We start from the raw sequence: 26,394 nt of genomic DNA, 5'->3' as shown, positions 1-26,394 counted from the left end.
ACGAAATGTCGGCTTGCGGCTCCCGAGAGTGTACATTTAGATTAAGACATTTAAACATTCAACATACATTTGGCTTATAGTATATTAACATAAACATAACCATAATAAAGTGCATTGGCAGATGTGCAGGCTTTAGAGTTTATTTGTGGAGTTCAGTAGGATGACAGCCCTGGGAAAGAAGCTGTTCCTAAATCTGGTCGTACGGGTGCGAATGCATCTGTAGCGTCTCCCAGATGGCAGGAGGGCGAACAGACTGTGGCTGGGGTGGGTAGGGTCTTTGATGATGGACCGTGACCTCCGTAGACAGCGTTTCTGGTATATGTGCTCTATGGTCGGTAGCCGGGTGCCGGTAATGCGTTGGGCAGTTTTGACTACCCGCTGCAGGGCTTTCCGGTCATAGTAGCTACAGCTGCCATACCATACTGTGATACAGTTTGTCAGGATGCTCTCTATAGTGCAGCGGTAAAAGTTAGAGAGGATCAGGGGTGACAGGTTACATCCCTTCAGCCTCCTTAGGAAATATAGGCGCTGCTGGGCCTTCTTCACCAGAGAGGAGGTGTTGAGGGACCAGGAGAGGTCTTCCGTGATGTGGACTCCGAGGAACTTAAAGCTGTCCACCCTTTCCACCAGAGCCCCATTGATGTGGATGGGGGTGTGACTTCTGCCTTTTGACTTCCTGAAGTCCACAATGATTTCTTTGGTTTTCTTGATGTTAAGGGCCAGGCTGTTATCGGCGCACCACTTCACGAGATGCTGGACCTCCTCCCTGTAGGCTGACTCATCGTTGTTGGTGATCTGGCCTACTACCGTGGTGTCATCCGCAAACTTGATGATGGTGTTGGAACCATGAACAGCCACACAGTCGTGGGAGAAGAGGGAGTAGAGGAGGGGGCTCAGCACACATCCTTGTGGGGCCCCCGTGTTCAGGGTCGGGGGGGGGGGAGGTGTGGTTACCTAATTTGACAGACTGGGGTCTGTTTGTTAGGAAGGCCAGGGTCCAGTTGCAGAGGGAAGTGTTCAGGCCAAGAGTTTGGTGGCCAGCTTGTTGGGGACAATGGCATAGTGGTTAGCACTGTTGCCTCACAGCGCCAGGGACCCGGGTTCGAATCCGGCCTCGGGCGACTGTCTGTGTGGAGTTTGCACATTCTCCCTGTGTTTGCGTGGGTTTCCTCCGGGTGCTCTGGTTTCCTCCCACAGTCCAAAGATGTGCGGGTTAGGTTGATTGGCTATGATAAATTGACCCTTAGTGTTAGGGGATTAAATACGGGGATAGGGTGGGATATGTGTCGGTGCAGGCTCGATGGGCCGAAATGGCCTCTATCTGCACTGTGGGGTTTCTGTGATTTCTGTGATAGTGTTGAATGCTGAGCTGTAGTCTATGAACAGCATTCTGATGTAGGTCTCCTTACCATCTAGGTGATTCAGTGCCGAGTGCAGAGCAGTTTTGATTGCATCCTCCGTTGATCTGTTTGCACGATAGGCAAACTGGTGTTGGTCAAGAGAGGCAGGAACACTGGCTTTGATGTGGGCTAAGACCAGTCTCTCGAAACACTTCATTATGATGGGTATGAGTGCGACAGGTCGATAGTCGTTCAGGCACGTCACAGCCGTTTGTTTTGGCACAGGAATAATGGTAGCGGTCTTGAAGCATGTAGGGACTACTGCCTGGGCCAATGACAGATTGAAGATGGTGGTGAAGACATCAGCCAGCTGATCAGCACATTCCTTGAGTACCTGTCCAGGGATGCTATCCGGTCCAGCAGCCTTTCGTGTGTTCACTCCGCGTAGAACACCCCTTACGTCGGAGGTCGACAGAGTGAGCACCTGGTCTTCCGGGGGTGTACATACTCTTGTTTTACAGAGTGCCCTGCCTCATAGCTTCAACCAATGTTTAAGTAATTCCTCCTCCAGTATAATTGTCCCTAATCCTCTCCACCTCTCCCTCCCTTCAAGATGCTCCTTAAAACCTACCTTGGACCAAGCTTTTAGTTACCTGTCCTAATATCTCCGTATGTGTCGGTGTCAAATTTTGTTTGATAATGCTCCTTAGTGAAGTGTCTTGCGATGTATTACTACGTTAAAGGCACTATATAAATGCAAGTTGTTGCTGCTTTCTGGTTTTGAAACCATCACTTGCTACATTTTGGTAAGAGTTACCCAGATGAGAATCGATGATTGATTTAAACTGTCTTCTTTAATGAATGTTCAGGGCTGTGTTCCTGTGAGGTCCGTCCTCACTAGAGTTTGCTCTTGTTCTTGACTTGAGTAATCGGCTCACAAACCAATCAGGCAATGATGACGCATTCCAGCCCCACACATTCAGCTGTATTTTTAACTGCGAGATGCAAAAAGGATGGTCAACAGCATCACCACGTACTAGCCTGGGGAGTGAAATCTTGAGGTCCAATTGTTCACCGCCAGTACACCATAGAAACCTCAAATAGAGTGAAGGCACGGACTACATAACTCAAGACGGTCCCCTACCAAATAACAGAGTCCTTATAATGTATATATACTGAAAGGATGTAATGCACTTGTTGAATATTATATATGTTCAACAAATGCATAAATACTTTTTTTTAATTATTCATTTATGGGATGTGGGCGTCGCTGGCAAAGCCAGCATTTATTGCCCATCCCTAACTGCCCTCGAGAAGGTGGTGGTGAGCCACCTTCTTGAACCGCTGCAGTCCTTGTTTGACATGGATCCTATTAGAAATTGAAGCTCTGTAGAAAACTTCTAATTTGCTTTAAATATGTCTTTTTCAAATTGGTATCTATAGACCATCGCTGAACTTTATGGGGAAGCTCAAAACTCCTCTAATTCCCAATACTGGCTTAGATAGAATGCCATCACTGCATACATATCAGGAAATTAAACTATTTTAATTCAGTTCCCTCAAACTGTTAATCTCAGGAACTTTTATTTCCTCTAACAGATCAGCAGCAATCACTTGTTACAACAAAAAGTGACAAATAAACAAAAAAAATGTTATAGTTCCTGATTGTTCTTTGTAACAGTTAAAAGAAGTGGTGATGGTGACACATTCTTATTTGGGCTTTCATAAGAATATTTAGGAACAGGAAAAGGCCATTAGAAAAGAAGAATCAATTTGCATTTATATCGCGCCTTTCACAACCTCAGGACAACCCAAAGCACTTTACAACCAATGAAGTACTTTTGAAGTGTAGTCACTGTTGCAATGTAGGAAATGTGGCAGCCAATTTGCGCACAGCAAGGTCCCACAAACAGCAGTGAGATAATCACCAGATAATCCTGTTTAGTGATGCTGTTTGAGGGATAAATATTGACCAGGACACCGGGGAGAACTCCTCTGCACTTCTTTGAATAGTGGCCGTGGGATCTTTTACATCCACCTGAGAGAGCAGACCAGGCCTCGGCTTAATGTCTCAGCCAATGGAAGTACTGCACTGGAGTGTCAGCCTAGATTTTGAGCACAACCTTCTAGCTCAGAGGTGAGAAGCCTACCACTGAGCCACGACTGACACCTGTCCCTCAAAAACCTGTCCCTTATCATACATCAACCCCATCTCCTTGCTTACTAATCATTTCCCTCATTCCCTTGTCTTGTGCAGTAAAGTTGGGAGGCAAAGGTCTCTTCCCCCAGAAAACCCAATGAGACATAGAAGACACCCCCTATCTAAATCTCAGCTGAAGATATGGGGTACACAGAAAGTTAAAAAAGGAGGATCTAAACAATGAAGTCTTATTCTTCCTAATGGAGAGCTTGATAAAAGACCCAAATAGATACTGCAAATTTTAGGGCAAATGTACTGCAGATGCTGCATTGCTGCACCAATCCTTTTGCATTGCACAAAGCGCAGTATAACTAGTTTCAGGTTACCAATCTCAGTGCAAATTGAATGTTGAAGAACACCATTCAAATATAATTGGAACTAGTGAGATTTCAGTTGAGACCCGTTGTGCTACTCCAAACCATGGCTCACAAAAAAACTATAGCAGTAAGTAAATCCACTATCTGCCCTTTTTTTAATCCAAGTACAGTATATGTATTGGTTAGCTGGAAATTGGGAATTTAAGAGCACATTACCAGTACATTGTGTACAGACAGGTGTTAATGTCCTGATGTACGTGTCATCGTGCTGATGTTCTGCACAGCTTTTGACATGCCTCAAATTGAAGGGATGTGAGCAGAGAGTATAAATCCATTCTGTCAGCCTTGGCTGAGGGGTAGCCCTCTTGCCCAGTCCAGGGACTTGATCGCGTAATTTAAATGTTAAACCGAGGCCCCATCTGCCCTTTCAGGTGGACATAAAAGATCCCATGGCACTATTTCAAAGAAGATATCTCCCCTGTGTTCTGGCCAATATTTATTCCTTAACCAACATCATGAAAACAGATTATCCAGTCATTATCACATTGCTGTTTGTGGGAGCTTGCTGTTTGCGAATTGGCTGTCACGTTTCCCACATTACAACAGTGACTACACTTCAAAGTGGCTTTGGGATGCCCTGAGGCCATGAAAGCCGCTACATAAATGCAAGATCTTTCTTCTTTCACCCTGTGCACTAAAACAGATACCAATACCAAACCAGCTCCTACCTATAGTATATCTGAAGAATTTAGCTACAGGAAACTTTGTGCTATCCGGCACCGACGGGACCGAGCTGTTGCCGTTCCCTCAAAACTGCCGGACATTCCAGCGCTAATGTTGAAACATACGGAGATTTTCAGCTCTGTGTGAATCAACAAACCCTGTTGCTTAGCAACAGCTTCTAAACAGTCGGCAAGCGTCTCTGTAGCTGTTGCTTAGCTACAGACCTTGCAGAGCTTGACTGTTGAGAAAAAAGCAACGAAAAGAAAAAAAACGGCTCCTGATTTTTGTCGGTGGCTCGAGCTTGCCGGACATTTAGCCTCCGGATAACACAAAGTTTCCTGTATTCTGTTACGAGGTCACTGAAAAAACAGAAAGTAGGCCAGACTTAAACAATGGAATGTTTAAGTCATAAGCGGATTATTTCTTTTTCAATCTACGAATCTAGTAAATGCTTGGAAAATTTAATCAGTGCCAAATTTCTAGGGAATTAGATGTCATATTAGCACAAAGCGGAATTCTTACATTGGGGTACAGCTTAATTAATGATCTCATTTTCCAGCAATCGCCTTGGTGCTGTTAGGGTGCAGCGAAGTGTGTTGCTATTAGCTTTGCGCTTTGTCCAAAAAAAAAGCTTGCTTTTCTTTTAAATGTACCACAGCAGTCCAGCTTTAGATAGGGGAAGTCTATTTCTAGCCTTAATGTGATAAGGGCCTGAGTAAGAAAAAACTGACAGGAAACCAAGTGTCAGCTGTGAAAAGGAGACATCGTTGCTAGGTGATGTTTCTAGGCTCAACTGTTTAAATTAGATTTAAACAATTGGTCATTTGGATTCTTTCCATTACTTATCTGTCTTCTGACATTATTCAGCAAGCCTTTGGTCTGCTTACATCTGGTAAGCTACGGCAACTGACAGTGTCTTGCGGCTGTAATGGGTGAAAATACTGGAAATATTGTGGCTGTCACTTATGTAGGTCAGTTCAATACTGGAAAAGTGACACTTTTTTTAAACGTGTTAGCTACAAATAGAGTAAGTGTTAAAAAAGGGTGCAAACATTTTGTTCTAAAAGCAGCCGTGGGTTTGCGATGTTTTTTGAGGTAAGGAAGTGATTTAACCCTTTAAAGACCACAATAATGGAGAATCAGAAGCCTCGATATTCTCCAGGTTGCACCATTGATGTATGCATTGAGAGGAAGGTCTGATGTGGGCTCCCAGTCAATGAGCCACTTTTTAGGAGTTGTGATTACTGGGGGCTGAAACACCTAGCTTTTTGATACTTCAGTAATCTATCAATTCTTTTTAAATGTTAGTTCCACAAATTTTTTTTTTTACTTTTTCAGTTGCCACTTTGCTAACTGTCGAAATGTACCTAACTGCTGCTGGGGGCCATCTATTGATTATGCCAACTGCAACACATTCTCCATTACACGTCCGGTTACGGGCACACCCAGGGAGGAGAGGGATAAAGTGCTTTTGCACTGAAGGTCTTTGTGTGTAAAATGAGCATGAATTAAAGAATGGGTAATTTGTGGAAAATGCATTACCTCAATTAAACTTTGATAAGTTTTTAAATATAGAATTGAAGTTGTCAGTTGATATTTTGCCTTTTTCTTTAATTGAATTTGGAGTCTGTTGTGCTTTGAACATTGATAATTAGACAAAGAATTATTCTTTCAAAAAAGATTAATCTTATTTATAAAGGGTTTGCTGTTTGGACAGAGCTGTGCTTTTGACCAAGGGTTCACAGTGCACCCAACTTGAGCGTCCTTAACACTCTCCTGATCATACTAGGAACATAGGAATAGGAGAAGGCCATTCCCCCGGGGGCAAGCATAAGGACATGACCACGATAGGCAAAGGCCATTTTTCATGACGTATGGCGTCTAAGTTCATTATGAAATTACTGTTACGTTTTACCCAAGTGTTTGCGGTGGAAGTGTTGAGTTGCATCAGAGCTGTCTGAGTCCGCAATCAGCAACATGCTACTAAAATGATATGCTCATAAGTCGCAAGTTTCAACTCGACAGTCACAATTTTCAGGCTTCTGCATTCGATAAGTGGTAGAATGGTGCAGGAACAGAGAGACTTGAGGGTTTACATACACAAATCTTTGAAGGCGGCAGGACAAGTTGATAAAGTTGTTTAAAAAAAACTATATAGGATCCTTGGCTTTATAAATAGAGACATAGAATACAAAAACAAAGTTATGTTAAACCTTTATAAAACACTGGCTAGGCCCCTTCTGGAGTATTGTGTCCAATTCTGGGTTCTATACTTTAGGAAGGATGTCAAGGCCTTGGAGAGGGTGCAGGGGAGATTTACTAGACTCGTACCATGGATGAAAGACTTCAGTTATGTGGAGAGACTTGAGAAGCTGGGGTTGTTCTCCATGAGTAGAGAAGGTTATGGGGAGATTTAATAGAGGTGTTCAAAATCATGAAGGGTTTTGATAGAGTAAATAATACTCCATCAAAGAGTAAACTGTTTCCAGTGGGGGGGGGGGGGGTGGTGGGTGGTCAGTAACCAGAGGAGACAGATTTAAGATAATTGGCAAAAGAACCAGAGGGGAAATGAGAATTTTTAATGCAGTAAGTTGTTATGATCTGGAATGCACTACCTGAAAGGGTGGTGGAAGTGGATTCAATAGTAACGTTCTAAAGGGAATTGTATAAATACTTGAAAATGAAAATTTTTCAGGGCTATGGGGAAAGAGCAGGGGAGTGGTACTAAAGAGTTTCATGCCTAGAATGTCTGATAGGACAGGAGAGAATTGGAGTCTGATAGTGCACAGTGGTTGTACTTGTCCATTTCTAACTTTCAGATATATTTTTAGTCCTATTGCTATAGATACCGTTGTGCTGCTCGCAGCCAGAACACACCCGACAGCTCTGCCTCCAACCTGGGTTTCCGCTGTGCTGCTGATGTTCTGCCAGATTACCTGAGGTGAGACTCAACAAGCAGTTTCCTGGAGAGAGTCATCAGGAACCCAAGGATCAAACTGAAGTATTCGCCCTCTCGAAAATGGAAAGAAGCTGAATACATGTCAAGAATTAACTCACCCTTACAGCAGTCGGCAGCTGGAGTTTACCACATAACTGAAGTCTTTCATCCCTGCTACCAGTCCATCAATAAGCTGTAAACATCCTAGCCACTGATTTCTGGGATCTTTCCATTCAGATGGTGTGAATTTAAAGGTACAGTACAGAGACCTTGAAAGGGTTGTCCCTTCAGCTGATGCATTGAGACTCACTCAAGCAGGATTCTGTCTTTGTTAATGTTAAAATAAAATCAATCCTCTTGCTCCAAACCATGACCATGCACTGCAATATGAAGTAACACAGTAAGTTTAAGTTCAAAGCATCTTTAGACCAAACTTTCAACTGATGGCCATATAAGACCAAAGTCTCTGCTCTTCATCCCACACTGATATCGAATGGCCCAATGGAGGTGTGTTGGTTTTCTCAACGGTTTTAACATTTCCTTAAGTATGATCTACACCACACAATATTGGATCTGAAGTACTGGATTAAGAAGGGGCTGAATTGCAAGGCACGCAGTCTATTTTTACATACAATTATAATATAGACAGTATGTAAAAAAGAAATACATAACTTGCATTTCTGTAGCACCTTTAACACCCTTAGCATGTCTCAAGTTACTTCACAGCCAATGAATTACTTTTTGAAGTGCAGTCACTGTTGTAATGTAGGGAAACACAGCAGCCAATTTTCACACAGCAAGGTCCCACAAACAGCAATGAGATAAATTACCAGATAATCTGTTTTAGCGGTGTTGGTTGAGGGATAAATATTTGGAGAACTCCCCTGCTGTTCTTCGAATAGTGCCGTGGGATCTTTTACATCCACCTGAGAGAGCAGACGTGGCCTCAGTTTAACGCCTCATTTGAATGTCGGCCCCTCCAACAATGCAGCACTCCCTCAGCACTGCACTGGAGTGTCAGCCTAGATATGTGCTCAAGTCTCTGCAGTAGGCCTTAAACCCAAAAGCTTCTGATTCAGAGGCGAGAGACCTACCACTGAGCCAAGGCTGATGCTTGTCAAGGTGCTTTGGGGTCACAGGTACTTACCCCAGCACAAATCAAGAGAGGAGGAGAAAAAACTGGGGAAGAAAAACGTCTTCGGAAGGTGGGTAGGGCATGGTTGAAAAATCAAGCTTTAAGTTGTAACTAATCAAGTTGGTTGCTCACTTTATAAATCAAAATGATAAGGGAGTGTACTCTAATGATCCTGTTATATAGCCTCACTGTTTACGCAATGATGTGATTAACAGAAGCTGGGGTATTTCCCATCCACTGCTACTTCGATGTCTTTAATATTCTTCAAAAATGACTCTGTATTGATATTTACAGTACAGGAAACTCTTTGGTATCCGGCACTGACGGGACCGGCGTGTTGCCGGTTGATCAAAAATTCTGGATGCCGGAGAGGGTTATCTACCACGGCAATTTTTAACAAGAAAAATAAAAAAATCAAGAAATGTGCAGTATACAGTAATTGGGTATCACCTACAGAATGTTGTGTTAAATGGATGGTGGAAGATGCTTGATTAAGTACAGTACTGCCAGTTGAGGGTAATGCAATGCAATGACTACCAGCAGCGTGGGAGACACACAGTACCCCTGTAAAATGGTGGATCAGAAGAGACTACCGGCAGCGCGGGAGAGTCAGACTCCTGTTACAGGGGTATTGAGGTGTTCCGACTTCCGACAGCGCCAAGAAGCCGAGTAGTGGCAGTTTGGAGAACTACCCCCACTGACTAACTCGGCCACCGCGGGAGACTCGGAGTCGGCAACATTGCCGGTTATTGAGGTGTTGTTTTCGGAGTGGGAATTTTGCCGGTTAATAGAGAATTCCGGATATTTAGGTGCCGTTTAAACGAGAGTTTCCTGTATCAGAACGTGGGGTTTGTGGACATAAGCAAAAGTACTATTAATACTACAATAGTGAATCCCTGGTGTGGTCATATAATGGTGTCTATCAACATTTTAATTTCCGTTTAATCTGTTTTAAAAACTTATGACACATCCATGTGTTTGTGCAACTGGGTTTGATAACATTGAAGATAATTCACTAATTTTACAAGAGCTTGTGTCTGTGTCTTTATTCAGAAGTCATGATTGAACTTGTTGATCTTCAGCATCTCAGCCAGGAGAATTACTTCCAAGATTAGCCTCCCTCTTATGGATACTCTTACATACTATCTATATATTAAAAATATATCTGCATGCACTTCCTGTCGATTGTTTCCATTACAAATTCCTATATCGACATTTATAGTGAAAATGACATTTATAATGTCACACTCTAATTGTACCCTCTCACCACTGGTAGCGCTATAGTGCGTCAGTTTTGTGTCTCCCACCTCCTCACCTCCACTAAAGAGAAACTCCCACACTCCAACCAACTCTTCTTCTCTACTTCCCAAAATTGTGTTTTACCATTTTACTTTGAACACCAGCAATTTGCAATTATATAGCACCTTTAGTATAGTAAAACGTCCCAAGGTGCTTCATAAGAAAGAAAAATTCCAAGGGGAGGACCCACCATTTGTGGTTAACTAAAAAAGTTAAAGATAGTATTAAACTTTAAAGAAAAAGCATATAATTACGCAAAGATGGGTGGCAAGTCAGAAGATTGGACAGAATATAAAAAACAACAAAGAATGACTAAAAGATTAATAAGGAGAGAAAAATTAGAGTATGAGAGAAAGCTAGCTAGAAATATAAAAACAGATAGTAAGAGTTTCTATAGCTATTTTAAAAAGAAAAGTGTTAACAAAGTGAGCGTTGGTCCTATAAAAAATGAGTCTGGGGAATTAATAATGGAAAATAAGGAGATGGCAGTTGAATTGAACAGGTATTTTGCATCGGTCTTCACTATAGAGGATACAAGTAACATCCCAGAAATAGCTGTAAATCAGGAAATGGAAGGGATGGAGGAATTCAAGAAAATTATAATCACCAGGGAAGTGGTACTGAGCAAATTGTTGGAGCTGCGGGCTGACAAGTCCCCGGGTCCTGATGGACTTCATCCTAGGGTCCTAAAAGAAGTGGCTAGTGAGACAGTTGATGCGTTGGTTTTAATTTTCCAAAATTCCCTAGATTCGGGGAAGGTTCCATTAGATTGGAAAATAGCGAATGTAACTCCTTTTATTCAAAAAGGGAGGGAGACAGAAAGCAGGAAACTACAGGCCAGTTAGCCTAACATCTGTCCTAGGGAAGATGTTAGAAGCTATTATTAAAGACATTATAGCAGGGCACTTAGAAAAGTTCAAAGTAATCAGGCAGAGTCAACATGGTTATGTGAAAGGGAAATCATGTTTAACCAATTTATTGGAGTTCTTTGAGGAAAATTCTTTGACCGATGTCCTAGGGGGAGTGTTTGCTAGTGCTGTTGGGGAGGGTTTAAACTAAAATGGCAGGGGGTTGGGAACCTGTGCAGGGAGACAGAGGAGAGCGAAGCAAGGATAGAAACAAAAGACAGGAAGGAGAAAAGCAAAAGTGGAAGGCAGAGAAATCAAGGGTGTAAATCAAACAGGGCTACAGTAAATAATAATTCTAAAAGGACTAAGAATGTTAAAAAAACAAGCCTGAAGGCTTTGTGGCCTAGAAATTGGGTTGAGGTGCCAAAGTGGCGCCAAGTTCGCCTGGTCGCTGATTTTTGCGCAGCGTTCGGAGCATTAACGAACGTCAGAAATTGAGTTTCAGCACCCCTAGAGGGAGACGGGGGCGAGGCTCGAGGCGCTCCGCGTCCCTCTTAGGGCGCTGAAACTGAATATCGCAGCGCAACGTGCCGCAGCGCCACACGCTGCGGCACGGCACGCTGCGGTACTGCAGGCCTTCCTCCCATTGTTAAGGGGGAGGGGCCTGCAACAGCGCGATCCCCGATCGCGAGTGCCGGCAAAAGAGCCCGGCACCAAGGAGAAGTGCCGGGCTCTCGGGAAACAGCCGGCAATGCCGCGGGGGGGGGGGTCAGGAGGCCGGGGACGGAGGTGCTGGCAGGCGGCCGCCGAAAAAGGCGGCCGCCCCGCACCTCCACCTTAACTTGCGCCACTGCCGGCACAGCAAGGCCCCGTGAACCGGGTGCGGGTAGCGAACGGCGCTACAGCGGCGTTCACTACCAAATATCGCGATCGAGGCGCTAATGGGGCGCTGCGCACATCGATTACGTCATCGGTGGCGGCGCAGCGCAACAGGCTAACGCCACCATTAGCGCCCCCGCTGAATATCGCGAGAGGCGCGGCCAGTGGCGCTACAGCCACTGACTGCCCTCTTTAGGCGCTAATAGGTGGCGCAATATACCCAATTTCTCCCCGTGTCTTAATGCGAGGAGCATTCGTAATAAGGTGGATGAATTAGCTGCGCAAATAGATGTAAACGGATATGATGTAATTGGAGTTACGGAGACATGGCTCCAGGGTGACCAAGGCTGGGAATTCAACATCCAGGGGTATTCAATATTCAGGAAGGACAGGCAAAAAGGAAAAGGTAGTTGCGTAGCATTGCTGGCTACACAATAGTAAGGAAGGATATTAGCTCTGATGATGCGGAATCTGTATGGGTAGAGCTGAGAAATACCAAGGGTCAGAAAATGTTCATGGGAGTTGTATACAGACCTGCAAACAGTAATGCTGAGGTTGGGGATGGAATTAAACGGGAAATTAGAGATGCGTGCAATAAGGGCACAGCAGTTATCATGGGTGACTTTAATCGACATATAGATTGGGCTAACCAAACTAGTAACAATATTGTGGAGGAGGAATTCCTAGAGTGTATACGGGATGGTTTCCTGGACCAGTATGTCGAGGAACCAACTAGAGATCAGGCCATCTTAGACTGGGTATTATGTAATGAGAAAGGATTAATTAGCAATCTTGTTGTGCGAGGCCCCTTGGGGAGGAGCGATCATAATATGATAGAATTCTTCAATAAGATGGAGAGTGAAGTAGTTGATTCAGAGACTAGGGTCCTGAATTTAAATAAAGGAAACTACGATGGTATGAGGCGCGAGTTGGCTAGGATGAATTGGGGAATGTTACTTAAAGGGTTGACGGTGGATAGGCAATGGCAAACATTTAAGATCGCATAGATGAACTACAGAATTTGTTCATCCCTTTTTGGCATAAAAATAAAACAAAAAAGGTGACTCAACCGTGGCTAACAAGGGAAATTAGGGATAGCATAAGATCCAAGGAGAGGACATATAAATTGGCCAGAAAAAGCAGCAAACCTGAGGAATGGGAGCAGTTTAGGATTCAGCAAAGGAGGACAAAGGGATTAATTAAGAGGGGAAAAATAGAATATGAGAGTAAGCTTGCAGGGAACATAAAATCTGACTGTAAAAGCTTCTATAGATATGTGAAGAGAAAAAGATTGGTGAACTCTTGCAGTCAGAATCAGGGGAATTTATAATGGGCAACAAAGAAATTGCAGACCAATTAAATACATACTTTGGTTCTGTCTTCACAAAGGAGGGCACAAATAACCTTCTAGAGATTTTGGGGAACATAGGGTCTAATGAGAGGGAGGAATTGAATGAAATCAGTATTTGTAGGGAAATGGTGTTAGGAAAATTGATAGGACTGAAGGCCGATAAATCCCCAGGGCCTGATAATCTATATTCTAGGGTACTTAAGGAAGTGGCCCTAGAAATAGTAGATGCATTGCTGGTCATCTTCCAAAATTCTATAGACTCTGGAATAGTTCCCATGGATTGAAGGGTAGCTAATGTAACCCCACTATTTAAAAAAGGTGGTAGAGAGAAAACGGGGAATTATTGTTGGCCTGACATCGGTAGAAGAGAAAATGCTAGAGTCCATTATAAAAGATGTAATAGCAGAGCACTTGGAAAACAGTGACAGGATTGGACAAAGTCAACATGGATTTACAAAAGGTAAATCATGTTTGACTAATCTACTGGAATTTTTTGAGGATGTAACTGGTAGAATAGATAAGGGAGAACCAGTGGATGTGGTGTATTTGGACTTTCAGAAGGCTTTCAATAAGGTCCCGCATCAGAGATTGGCGTGCTGACTTGGATAGAGAACTGGTTGGCAGACAGGAAGCAAAGAGTTGGAATAAACGGGTCTTTTTCCGAGTGGCAGGCAGTGACTAGTGGGGTACTGCAGGGATCGGTGCTAGGACTCCAGCTATTCACAATATATATTAATGATCTAGACGAGGGAACTAGATGTAATATCTTCAAGTTTGCAGATGACACAAAGCTGGGTGGGCGTGTGTGCTGTGAGGAAGCTGCAGAGAGACTCCAGTATGATTTGGACAGGTTGGGTGATTATACTGCATCTGCCATGCATCTGCCCAATGTGGATAAATGTGAGGTTATCCACTTTGGTGGCAAAAACGGGAAGACAGATTATTATCTGAACGGCAATAGATTGGGAAAAGGGGAAGTGCAACAAGATCTGGGTGTCCTTGTGCACCAGTCGCTGAAGGTAAGCATGCATGTGCAGCAGGCGGTTAAGAAGGCAAATGGTATGTTGGCCTTCATAGCAAGAAGATTCGAGTACAGGAGCAAGGATGTCTTGCTGCAGTTGTACAGGGCCTTGGTGAGACCACACCTTGAGTATTGTATGCAGTTTTGGTCGCCTTATCTGAGGAAGGATGTTCTTGCCATGGAGGGAGTGCAGCGAAGATTCACCAGACTGATACCTGTAATGGTATGAATGACGTATGAAGAGAGATTGAGTCGATTAGGCTTATATTCGCTAGATTTTAGAAGAATGAGAGGGGATCTCATTAAAACTTATAAAATTCTAACATGACTAGACAAACTAGATGCAGGAAGGATGTTCCCGATGGTGGGGGAGTCCAGAACCAGAGGTCACAGTCTAAGGATAAGGGGTAAGCCATTTAGGACTGAGATGAGGAATTTCTTCACCCAGAGAGTGGTGAACCTGTGGAATTCTGTACCACAGAAGGCAGTTGAGACCAACTTATTAAATATATTCAAGAAGGAGTTAGATATATTTCTTAAGGCTAAATGGATCAAGGGATATGGGGAGAAAGCAGGGACAGGGTACTGGATTTGGATGATCAGCCATGATCTCATTAAATGGCGGAACAGGCTCGAGGGGCCGAATGGCCTACTCCTGCTCCTATCTTCTATGTTTCTATGTACGTAACGTGCTGTGGATAAAGGGGAACCGGTGGATGTACTGTACTTAGATTTCCAGAAGGCATTTGATAAGGTGTCACATCAAAGGTTATTGCGGAAAATAAAAGCTCATGGTGTAGGGGGTAACATATTGGCATGGATAGAAGATTGGCTAGCTAACAGGAAACAGAGTAGGCATAAATGGGTCATTTTCTGATTGGCAAGATGTAATGAGTGGTGTGCCACAGGGATCAGTGCTGGGGCCTCAACTTTTTACAATTTATATAAATGACTTGGATGAAGGGACCGAAGGTATGGTTGCTAAATGACTGATGACACAAAGATAGGTAGGAAAGTAAATTGTGAAGAGAACATAAGGAGGCTACAAAGGGATATAGATAGGTTAAGTGAGTGGGCAAAGATCTGGCAAATGGAGTATAATGTGGGAAAATGTGAAGTTGTCCATTTTGGCAGGAAGAATAAAAAAGAAGCATATTATCTAAATGGTGAGAGATTGCAGAGCTCTGAGATGCAGAGGGATCTGGGTGTCCTAGTGCATGAATCGTAAAAGGTTACTATGCAGGTACAGCAAGTAATTAGGAAAGCTAATAGAATGTTATACTTTATTGCGAGGGGAATTGAATACAAAAGTAGGGAGGTTATGCTTCAGTTATACAGGACATTGGTGAGACCACATCTGGAGTACTGTGTACAGTATTGGTCTCCTTATTTAAGGAAGGATGTAAATGCACTGGAAGCAGTTCAGAGAAGGTTTACTAGACTAATACCTGGAATGGGCGGGTTGTCTTATGAGGAAAGGTTGGACAGGCTAGGCTTGTATCTGCTGGATTTTAGAAGAGCAAGAGGTGACTTGATTGAAACATATAAGATCCTGAGGGATCTGGACAGGGTGGATGTGGAGAGGATGTTTCCTCTTGTGGGAGAATCTAGAACTAGGGGTCACTGTTTAAAAATAAGGGGTCGCCCATTTAAGACAGAGATGAGGAGAAATTTTTTCTCACAGAGGGTCGTGAGTGTTTGGAACTCTCTTCCTCAGAGGGCGGTGGAAGCAGAGTCTTTGAATATTTTTAAGGCAGAGGTAGATAGATTCTTGGTAAGCAAGGGGGTGAAAAGTTATCGGAGGTAGGCGGGAATCTGGAGTAATCAGATCAGCCATGATCTCATTGAATGGTGGAGAAGGCTTGAAGGGCCGAGTGGCCTACTCCTGCTCCTAATTCATATGTTCGTCAGACAAAATTTGACACCGAGCCAAAGCAGGAGACATTAGGACAGGTGACCAAAAAAAAGGTAGGTTTTAAGGAGCATCTTAAAGGAGGAGAGAGGGGTAGAGAGGTTTGGGGAGGGAATTCCAGAGCTTAATAAATAATAAAGCAAAGTATTGTATTAAAAGGACAGAATGTATGACCTTAAAATATGGCTGAATTACATCTGCACACCGCAGTCCAATTATCTCCTCCCCTCTAACCCCATTTCCCCTGAAGACTGCACTCGATTCTGACTCTCTGTGTGTAATGTCACGGGGGAATCGACTAGTCTGCAGTGCTTTTATTTTGCTTGATCTGAATGGCTATTTTTATTAGAGCACTGAATGCTGGTGACCTGATGTGGGGGGGGGGGGGGGGGGAATGACTCACAACAGCAGCAACCAAAATCATTAAAACCAGCTCCCAGTGTGTTTTGTTAATTCAGTGCCTTCACAGTTGGGGCTCAACAACTCCTCCAAGCCACAGCACTAACAGTTTAAACAAAAGTACTACAGAAATAAATAAAGGGATGTTAAAGTTGATAATTGTTCAGAGTTTAATTTGCTATAGAAGGAGGTCGCTGAAGGTGACAGTAGCTCATTAACATCAGCTATCTCCGTGGCAGGTAAGAATTACTCTGAAGTGTTCCTTGGTATTTGTGGCTCTGGCTGATTATAAACGCATGTTTGTTCTTCAGTGCCCTTGTCTCATTTATGGAAATATACTGTTTTGCAAGTGAACGCCGTTCTGTGGCTGAACCTATCCAGTACAATTGGCTCATTCTGCACAGGGGGTTTTCACAGAAACATTGATGAGCTTTGGTACTGCAATCTTGTGTCCCAGAGTATGTTACACATCCCCAAAGGAAGAACGACTCGCATTTATATAACACCCTTCACAACCTCAGGACGTCCCAAAGCGCTTTACAATCAATTATTACTTTCGAAGTGTCATCACTGCTGTAATGTAGGAAATGTGGCACCCAATTTGCACACAGCAATGAGATAATGACCAGATAATCAGTTTTAAGTATTGGTTGAGAGATAAATATTGGCCAGGACACTGGGGAAACTCCCTGCTCTTCATCAACAAACAATCTAATCAAGGATGATGTGTGTTACTGGACTACTTTCACAAGTGAGAAAGCACATCAATAACCCTTTGGATGCCACTACTTATTTCATGGGTTTTTAAGCCTTTGTTTAAAATTTTCTTCATGGGATCTTTTACGTCCACCTGAAAGGGTAGATGAGGTCTCAGTTTAACATTTCATCCAAAATCCATGAGTTTAGATTATGTACTCAAGTCTCTGGAGGGGAACTTGAACCCATGACCTTCTGATTGTGAGGCAAGAGTGCTACCAGTGAGCCCTGGCTGGTACATAGCGTGCTTCTGGGAGCAATGTCACTCCAGGGAGCTTTCACCATACGGTGCAAAAACCTCACACTGCCAGTGATCGGAAGCAAGGCAAGGAGCGGCCTGACATTCAGACCACACAACAGTGTTAATAAACACCCCGCTGTCATTCATTGCAGAATGGTAGTGCTCAATTGATGTCTATCGCAAAAAAAAATTCAAAGGCAGTGATTCCTAATGTGTATAAAAGCTGGAAACTAAAGATCTAGCCTATGTATGTTTTGTTTTATACATTCTTGGGATATGTGCGTCGCTAGCAAGGTCAACATTTATTGCCCATCGTTAGTTGCCCTTGAGAAGGTGGTTGTGAGCTTTTTTCTTGAACCGCCGCAGTCCTTGTGATGAATGTGTTATTACTCGGAAAGAATCCTACTCAAAACTGTCCATTAACCAGTGCCTTTACTTTAAGAATGAATCCTGCTCCAGTGGCTCAGTGAGTGAACCACATGATGTGGTACTAAGCGACACAGGCACTAGGACAGGGTCTGATCCCTGATTAGTGCTGCGTTGGCTGATCAAGGTAGGACCAACAGCACAGCTGATGCTACAGTTGACCTCAGTATCCTGAGCTATAAAGGTCAGTAATGGGGTAGGGCATCCAATCCTGTTTACTATTCAGCGACCCCTGCTGGAAAGCACGGGTACGTAAAAAGACAAGCGGCGGCTCGGCTGCCATACCCCTCTCCCAGTTAAATAGTTTGCCAAACCTCTTAAACTGGGCTTACGTTTGAAAAATGGCCTTTCGGGTGAAGTACTGGATGGCTGCCGGCAAAAAGAAGCAGCTTCAGGGAAGGAGAAGCAAATTAAAAGGAAGAAGCCCTGTACTGGGAATGGGAAGGGACCAGAATGCAGGCACTGCATTTTCTCTGCTATCTATAGGATTTATAATTTTGATAAACTGTGAATAAGGGGAGGATGGTGAGGCTGGCAGCTCTATAAATACAGTACTAGAATTGCCTTGAGACCTACAAACAATCTAAACAGGGATGATTTGTTACTGGACTACTTTCACAAGTGAGAAAGCACATCAGTAACCCTTTGGATGACGCATTGCTCTACTTAATTCATGGGTTTTTAAGCCTTTATTTTAAATGTCCTTCCTTTCCTCTCCGCTGTTTAAGGTTTTCCCCAGCTGACAGCAGTGAGTGCCTTCTCCCCCACCCCACTACTGGTGCTGCTCTATAAATGTTGGTTAGGAGGTGCTGTGTAAAGGAATGGCTAATAGTGCTATGAATTAAAACTACAAACCCACCCAGCTAACATAGAAACTTGGTGTGAGGGTCACTGCAGCAGTGTCTGGTCAGCTAGAATCCTCAAATGAGTGAGGCCATTCCAACATTATATCCAGTTTCTTCCTGGAATATGCTAATAAATCCCATTGTCTCAAACTGGTATGGATAACAGTTTTAATGGCTAGCTCATTTCCTTTGGACGAGTCCATGGAAATCCCTAGTCGTCCCTTTGATTTAGCAGCTCTAGGCCTTTTTTTCTTCTGTAGGTCTGGTCAGAAAAGTACGCTAAACCTTTCGGAATGAACCCTTAAGAGCCCGGAACCTGAATTTAGATCAAAACCATATTATAACTTAAACCAAAAAATCTTGCGATGTGACGCTCCTTTTGACGGGGCTTCATGTGTGTTGGAACTCTTAAAGGGGCAGAGACTTTTTAGTAAATTGTCTTTCTCAATATTTAATTGGGTTTTTAGTATTGCATTGTTTTAGAATCGTTTTTGTAAACCGTTTTTTAAACATTTTCTGGAATAATTTTTATTTTGTCATAATGGTATGTAGTTCATCAGATGTGCTGAAAAGAAAGCCTATTATTGTTGCTTACTTAGTAACCAGAAAGCTGACTGTAAGTGAAACAATTGCAAGGCTTCTGTAGAATGGAAATAGATAGGGGACAAAGGGGCACATGAAAAGGAGTTCTTCCACCATCAACTTTTGCAGGAACTCAAGGAGCTACAGAGTCCTGTGGCCGTCATGGAGTCATGTTAAAAATGAATGACAGAGGTTGGTTTTCATGTGTCCCAAATACAGTATTTCATGGTTGAAGTGGTATGAGATTAAAGAAGGGTGCCAAGGTGATCAAGAGCGAGGGTTCCCCGATTGACTGCACCCACAAAGATGCCACCAGGAATTTCTACAGGGCCTGAGACACCGGATGCTACCATGCAGCACAGGCGGAACAGTAGCAGGCAACTGGAGCCTGAAACCTGGCTGCACCTTCTTGCAGGCATGCGGCTGTGCTGACCAATGGGGATGGTATAGTGGAGTGGCACAGAAAGCATCCCCTCCCCGCCTCGCCTGCACCCCCATAGCACTACATTGACTCCAACAGGTATCAAACAGGTCAGGCACTGGGCTGGTCCATCACTTGTCTGCAGATTCATGCCTGCACCTAGTGTGCCCCATTTTCCATTCATGTTTGCCTACCACTTCTTAATCCCTTACCCCTTCAGCCTTGGAAAAGGCTCCTGATGGGTTTTGATGTTTTTTTACGGCTTTCCAAAAGCATGCTGAATTGCTGTTCCCCGTCCCACCATTGTGGCACTTCCCTTTAATTGCCCCCACCCTTTTAAATTTCACTGACACGCAATTTTCCTTTTCTTCTCAAGAGTTGCCTGAATTTGTACCCAGAGTTGTGACTAATTATTCAAATGAGCTTAGACTGGAGGACAGAGAATTTATATAGTGCCTTTCACAACCTCAGTGTGTCCCAAAGTGCTTTACAGCCAATGAAGTACTTTTGAAGTGTAGTCACTATTCTAATGTAGGAAATACGGCAGCCAATTTGCACACAGCAAGATCGCACAAACAGCAATGAGATAAAAGATCAGATGATCTGTTTTAGTGATGCTGGTTGAGGGATAAATATTGTCTGGGACACCGGGAGAACTCCCCTGCTCTACTTCGAAATAGTGCCATGGGATCTTTTACATCCATCTGAGAGGGCAGACGGGGCCTCGGTTTAGCATCTCATCCGAAAAACGGCACCTCTGACAGTGCAGCACTCCCTCAGTACTGCACTAGCGTGTCAGCCTAGATTATATGGTAAAGTGGAGCGGGACTGCGAACTCACCTCAGAGGCGAGAGTGCTACCACTGAGCCATGGCTGGATTAAGTGGCAAAATGTTTCCCACTGCTTAGGGATTTGCCATCCACTTTCTGCTGACAATCTATTTCTGGTCAGGTTGCTGTGCTTTTTTTGCCAAGTTGCAGCTTAATTTTGACCCTCTTCCACTCATTATGCACTGCATATATCAGCAGTTGTATCCATGAAGATTTCTTTTTTTTCTCTCACATGGCAGCTGTTGATGATTCTGCCATTGTCATTCACACATCTAGAGTCATCTTTTGTTTCTTAAATTGTCCCATTACCATCTCCTTTTGCCTTGCACCATCATCTCTTTTGTCTTTTAATCTCTCCTGCCTTCCAGCCTATCACAGACCTTCCCTTTTGTTCTTTCCTCCCCTCCCCCCTTTCCCTGCCCCTGCTTATAATCTGTTACTTCTCCAACTTTTTCCAGTTCCGACGAAGGGTCATCGACCTGAAACGTTGACTCTGTTTCTCTCTCCACGGACGCTGCCTGACCTGCTGAGTGTTTCCAGCATCTTCTGTTGTTGTTTCAGATTTCAAGCATCCGCAGTATTTTGCTATTGTATCCTTGAAGATGGCGCAGCCTCTCAAAAAGAGGTTAGTGCTGCAAAGCTTTGAATGGGAACTTGGGATTACGGCTACAACTGAGTGAACTACTTTGCAAATATATAATAGAGCTGTTCGAGGCCCGACTATTTCAGTCCCCTCTCTTGGGGGGCTGAAAGTGGTGCTCACTGTTATTAGTGGAATGTGGAACAGTGTCTAACGTTTGCAGTTAATTGAACAGCCCAGTGCCCCACATCTCTGAGGCACAATTAGCAATCATTTCCAGCCACTCAATTATAAAAGAAACCCTTACATTTGTATAGCACTTCATCACATCTCTCAGAAACGTGCTTTACAGACAATGAATGACTTTGAAATGCACTGACTACAGATCCCATATAAAGAATTACAATACAAAACATTACAAGCCATGTCAGAGACTTAAAAACAAACGTTGTATAATTAACAACAGCCCTACCCCTCCTGTCCCAAGCCGAGTTACAAAGTGAGTGGCTGAATTAGATTTCAGGAATGTAGTGCAGGAGAGCGAGTTGCTGGCACCTTGTCCAGAACAGCAGAACCAGAGGAGGTGGCCTGCGCTTAAAGGGGGTAAATTCAAAACCAATCCGCGGAAACAATATTTCAGTGAGCGAATGGTCAATCTGTGGAACAGGTTCCCTCGGGAGACGGTGGAAACATTTAGTATTGATTGATTCAAATTAAATAGATTTCGTTCGGGATACATTCTATGAGTATTGACATTCAATGGCATTCCCATCGCCGAATCCCCCACAATCAACATCCTGGTGGTCACCATTGACCAGAAACTTAACTGGACCAGCCACATAAATACTGTGGCAACAAGAGCAGGTCAGAGGCTGGGTATTCTGTGGCGAGTGTCTCACCTCCTGACTCCCCAAAGCCTTTCTAACATCTACAAGGCACAAGTAAGGAGTGTGATGGAATAATCTCCACTTGCCTGGATGAGTGCAGCTCCGGCAACACTCAAGAAGCTCGACACCATCCAGAACAAAGCAGCTCGCTTGATTGGCAACCCATCCACCACCTTAAACATTCACTCTCTCCACCACCGGCGCACCATGACTGCAGTGTGTACCATCTACAAGATGCACTGCAGCAACTCGCCAAGGCTTCTTTGGCAACCCGCAACCTCTTCCACCTAGAAGGACATGGGCAGCAGGCGCATGGGAACACCACCACCTCCAAGTTCCCCTCCAAGTCATACACCATCCTGGCTTGGAACTATATCGTCGTGCCTTCATCGTCGCTGGGTTAAAATCCTGGAACTCCCTAATAGCACTGTGGGAGTACCTTCACCACACTGACTGCAGCGGTTCAAGAAGGCAGCTCACCACCACCTTCTCAAGGGCAATTAGGGATGGGCAATAAATGCTGGCCTTGCCAGCGACGCCCACATCCCATGAACAAATTCTTTAAAAGAAATTTTCCGACATGACGTGGTCAGTGTAGCAAGCTTGGGAGGAACAGGTGAGTTTTAACCTGTGGTTCCCGAAGCTCTCCACCACTGGGGCTTTTCCTCACCTCATGTCTGGGTCTGTTGTAGACTAATCGATAGAGATTGATTGCTCTGATTAGTCAACCACTCTATTATCATTGTATCACGTGACTACCAGGATGGGTGGACCTTGGTCCTTTTTTCATCTAGCAATTCCTATGTTCCTATGTGGGTTTTCAATAATATCCATGCACACTAGCTTTGAGTTAACAGGGGAAGAATCACAGAGCCACCATCAAAGCCAACTAGACCAGTGTTCTCCAACAGAAATTGCTGACTAGCCACAGAAGTGGCTACGGCACTAATTTTAGTAGAAAATTGCCTTGCACGCACTCACACAATACAGGTAAACGTACTTCACAGATGTATATATACTTAACAAACATCTAGCACCATTCAGTAACCTAGGAAGTAAAGGACTCAATAATCAAACAACGCTCACAAACTCTACCTTGGCCTTACCATTTTACCAACAAAGGTTAAAGTTCACATGCACACACCGTGCTAATATGAGTATTGAGATCACATGAACAACAAATGTGTCTATTGCTCATTTTTATTTACTGATCAGAAATGCAATTAGCCACATCTGGATTCCAATTGGCCAGTGGCTAATGTATTGGACAACACTGAACTAGGCAACAAAGATTGGAAACCTTTGAGGAAGGTAAACCCCCAGCGTAACCCCTTTCTTTTTGTTCTTGCCTACATAACAACAATCAGTGCACTTCAAGATGCACGGTGAGATGAATCACCATGGAAAGCATTGTATAAACACAATAATGGTCTGATGGGTGACAGGGGTCAGTACAAATGAATCAGTTGGTTCTGCCACATATTTATTTGCTTACTGAATTAAACATTCACTCTGATCGGAACAAATTTCTCCAGTTCTCTGATCAAAGGACCTCTATTACCCTAAAAGCTTGAGGAAAATGGAAATTGAAATATATAATTGAAATGTTCTTTCTGAAAACTAAATACAAGTGGCTACATAGCAGCTGTGACCAGTTATAAATAAACCCAATCTGTGTTTTCACAAGTGTATACTTCAGGAGTGCAAATTGCAAACACATTCAACACTTGCAGCATCAGTATGCATAAACTGCAAAGTCAAATCTATTAAACGAAGGACTGATAGGCTGCAACAGCCAACACTAGATTGCACTCCACTTGCCCTCCAGGTTATAGAGCGAGCTGTCAAATGGCAGAGAGCCGGTACATGACTGTGCACCACAATAACATGATTTCAGGGCAATAGTGTCTCCACTGGACGCTTCCTTATTCGTGCTGTCCTTTGGAAGATTATTGAACCTTCCAGAGTAGTCGTACGACAGTTCCTCCTCAGCTCCGATGTCACGAACTGCAAAAAGAGCTAACCTTGGAACCAGAGAGTTGACACGGACAGGTACCATGTACAGATTGGGATCGCAAGAATGGTTGAGGAATCGACCAACATTGCCAATGTGGGTAGGGTCGACAAATGTCTGTAGTACTTCTCCGCTGCTTAGGTGTTCTCTCACTGCTATGATATAGTTCATGTCACCAGAATTTTGGGACTGAATTCGCCTGCTGGCTTCTGGAAAACTGATGACTTCGCCCCCATACTCGCACACAAACCTCCCTCTCCTAATAGGTTCCAGTGTGCAAAGGCCCCATCCTTTCTTTGAGGTCTTGAACACCTGCAGTTTAAAGGTGAGACCTCTTTGGACAAGCCTGTTCTTGCAGGCCTCACTGCATTTGCACATAACGTTACACTCAAACACCGGCCTAGAGTAGCTCGTCTCCTCCTTAGAGTCCACAAGACACAGGTTTTCATCATAAGCTCCTTCGTAGCGCTGTAGGCAAGTGCATGTGTCCTGCTCACAGGAAGAAGTTGAGCACTCGCATCCTGGAAGGGTTATTTCAGCGGGATCAAGATCTTCTCCTGGTCCAGCCACGTTTTCAGGTATGTACTGCAAGACAAACACAAAACTGTCTTAAAAGGGATTTGTTCCACACAGCGCTCTGTTGTCTGCCTCCTTCAGAGGGTCACTACACCTACTGTAGACTGTCCGGAGTTCATACTTAACTTGTAAAAGGATAAAACTTTAAGCAATTTAACAAATTCCTGGCTCATTACAACAACAGCAACTTGTATTTATATAGCGCCTTTAACGTAGTAAAACGTCCCAAGGTGCTGCACAGGAGTATTTTAAGACAAAGAATTTGACACCGAGCCACATAAGGAGAAATTAGGGCAGGTGACCAAAAGCTTAGTCAAAGAGGTAGGTTTTAAGGAGCGTCTTAAAGGAGGAAAGAGAGGTAGAGAGCCAGAGAGGTTTAGGCAGGGAATTCCAGAGCTTAGGACCTAGGCAACAGAAGGCACGGCCACCAAAGGTTGAGCGATTATAATCAGGGATCCTCAAGAGGGCAGAATTAGAGGAGCGCAGGTATCGCGGGGTGGGGGGGGGGGGCGATTTGTGGGGCTGAAGGAGATTACAGAGATAGGAAGGGGGCGAGGCCATGGAGGGATGAGAATTTTGAAATCGAGGCGCTGCTTAACAAATCGAGGCTTTGCTCATTACAAAGATATTACTGATGAGTTAGACTACTCCACAAGTCGTGTATGATCAAGGCACAGTGCCAAAGGTAACTTGTTTCAACAGTGTTTTTTGCGTTTAAATGTTGCTTAAATGCACCCAGCCCTGAACTGAGACTTTGTACAGAGAGCAGCATTTGGGAATTCCAGCTTCCGGATACTAAAGCAAAAGTACTCGTAATGGGGCACAAGTCACTTTATTGGTATGAGCCCATCAGCAAAAAGTACTTAGTGCATTAAAAAAAAGAGACGGTATAACAAAGTATAAAAACAGAGGATTCCAAAATGATTCCAACCATCATCAAACATAACAAGCTGAGCAACCAAAGTCCCAAGTATCTCACCGCACATCCCATTGCCAACCCCACCTGACCTACAAAGCAATGTTTACTCCCTCACTTAAATTTAAAATTACAGCAGTGTGACCAAGGCAACGTTAGATTCCAGGTTAACGAGACTTCATTACCCATTTCTAATTCTGGATTTCAGTGTCTCTGAACAAGAACTGAACAATCTTGGCCTTAATTAACTTGGGTAAATTAACTTCAGATAAATGCCCTTGGCCTGTCACGGGTTGGTCCCTGGGCTCTATAGGAGGTGCTATATCTACTAAATGAAGCGTGAAAAGCAGGCCAGGCACATTAACACTGGAGACAGTGCCCTTTTCTTGGAACAGGGAGGAGCTTGGGGAAAAAAGGAAAATACGATCAGGATATAGTCCAAGTTGCAAAGTGCACAGTCATAAAAGGAGGGGGTGCATTATAGAAACTGCTGAATAAGCATGATCTGTCCAGTTCAGTGGGGAGGAGAGAAGGTTATATTTTAAAAACTGCACCCATGCATACGCAGTTTCAATAAATATTTAAATGTTCACCCAAGTCTCTCACACTGCTGTTGTACCAAGAGCAAGCGGTTAGCAGGAGGACTGTGTCCAGCTTATCCAGGTGATGGTCATGCTTTAGAGTCATAGAAATTGATAGCACATCGGGCAAGATTTTCATTGGGCCATGGAGGCGGGATTGGAGGCGTGTGGGGGGTTAAAATCCCAAAATTGGGGGTCCCGACCCCATCCCGCCTCCATGCCAGTTTCAAAGGAGGCCTCCCCGAGGCGGGAAGGGATTAGTGCCAATTAACTGCCTGTTAACAGGTAGTTAACAGGCAGTTTTTAGCCTAATCCCTATTTTTAATGTTGAAGTGTGGGATTCCCGACGGCTCCAAACCATGCCAAGTTAGAGGAGG

The 26,394-nt window shown here is 43.9% G+C and overlaps 2 protein-coding genes across 7 annotated transcripts in view; one reads left to right on the top strand and one right to left on the bottom strand.

Annotated features, from left to right (window-relative positions):
- Positions 1–9,680, top strand: part of sumf1 (sulfatase modifying factor 1) — a 172,376-nt gene extending 162,696 nt beyond the window's left edge. For all 6 annotated transcript variants that reach the window (XM_086001363.1, XM_086001360.1, XM_086001359.1 and 3 more), the window contains one exon: positions 7,412–9,680. In XM_086001363.1, coding sequence (XP_085857489.1) covers positions 7,412–7,520 — 109 coding nt within the window. In that variant the 3' untranslated portion in view covers positions 7,521–9,680. The remainder of the gene's footprint in view (positions 1–7,411) is intronic.
- Positions 9,681–23,116: 13,436 nt separating this feature from the next.
- setmar (SET domain and mariner transposase fusion gene) overlaps positions 23,117–26,394 on the bottom strand; it is a 42,808-nt gene continuing 39,530 nt past the window's right edge. The window contains exon 2 of the mRNA XM_086001358.1: positions 23,117–24,529. Coding sequence (XP_085857484.1) covers positions 23,732–24,529 — 798 coding nt within the window. The 3' untranslated portion in view covers positions 23,117–23,731. The remainder of the gene's footprint in view (positions 24,530–26,394) is intronic.

This window comes from Somniosus microcephalus, chromosome 11 (assembly GCF_052327205.1).
Source record: "Somniosus microcephalus isolate GS21.2 chromosome 11, FLI_Smic_1.0, whole genome shotgun sequence".
NCBI lineage: Eukaryota > Metazoa > Chordata > Chondrichthyes > Squaliformes > Somniosidae > Somniosus > Somniosus microcephalus.
This window is presented reverse-complemented; position numbering and strand designations above follow the sequence as displayed.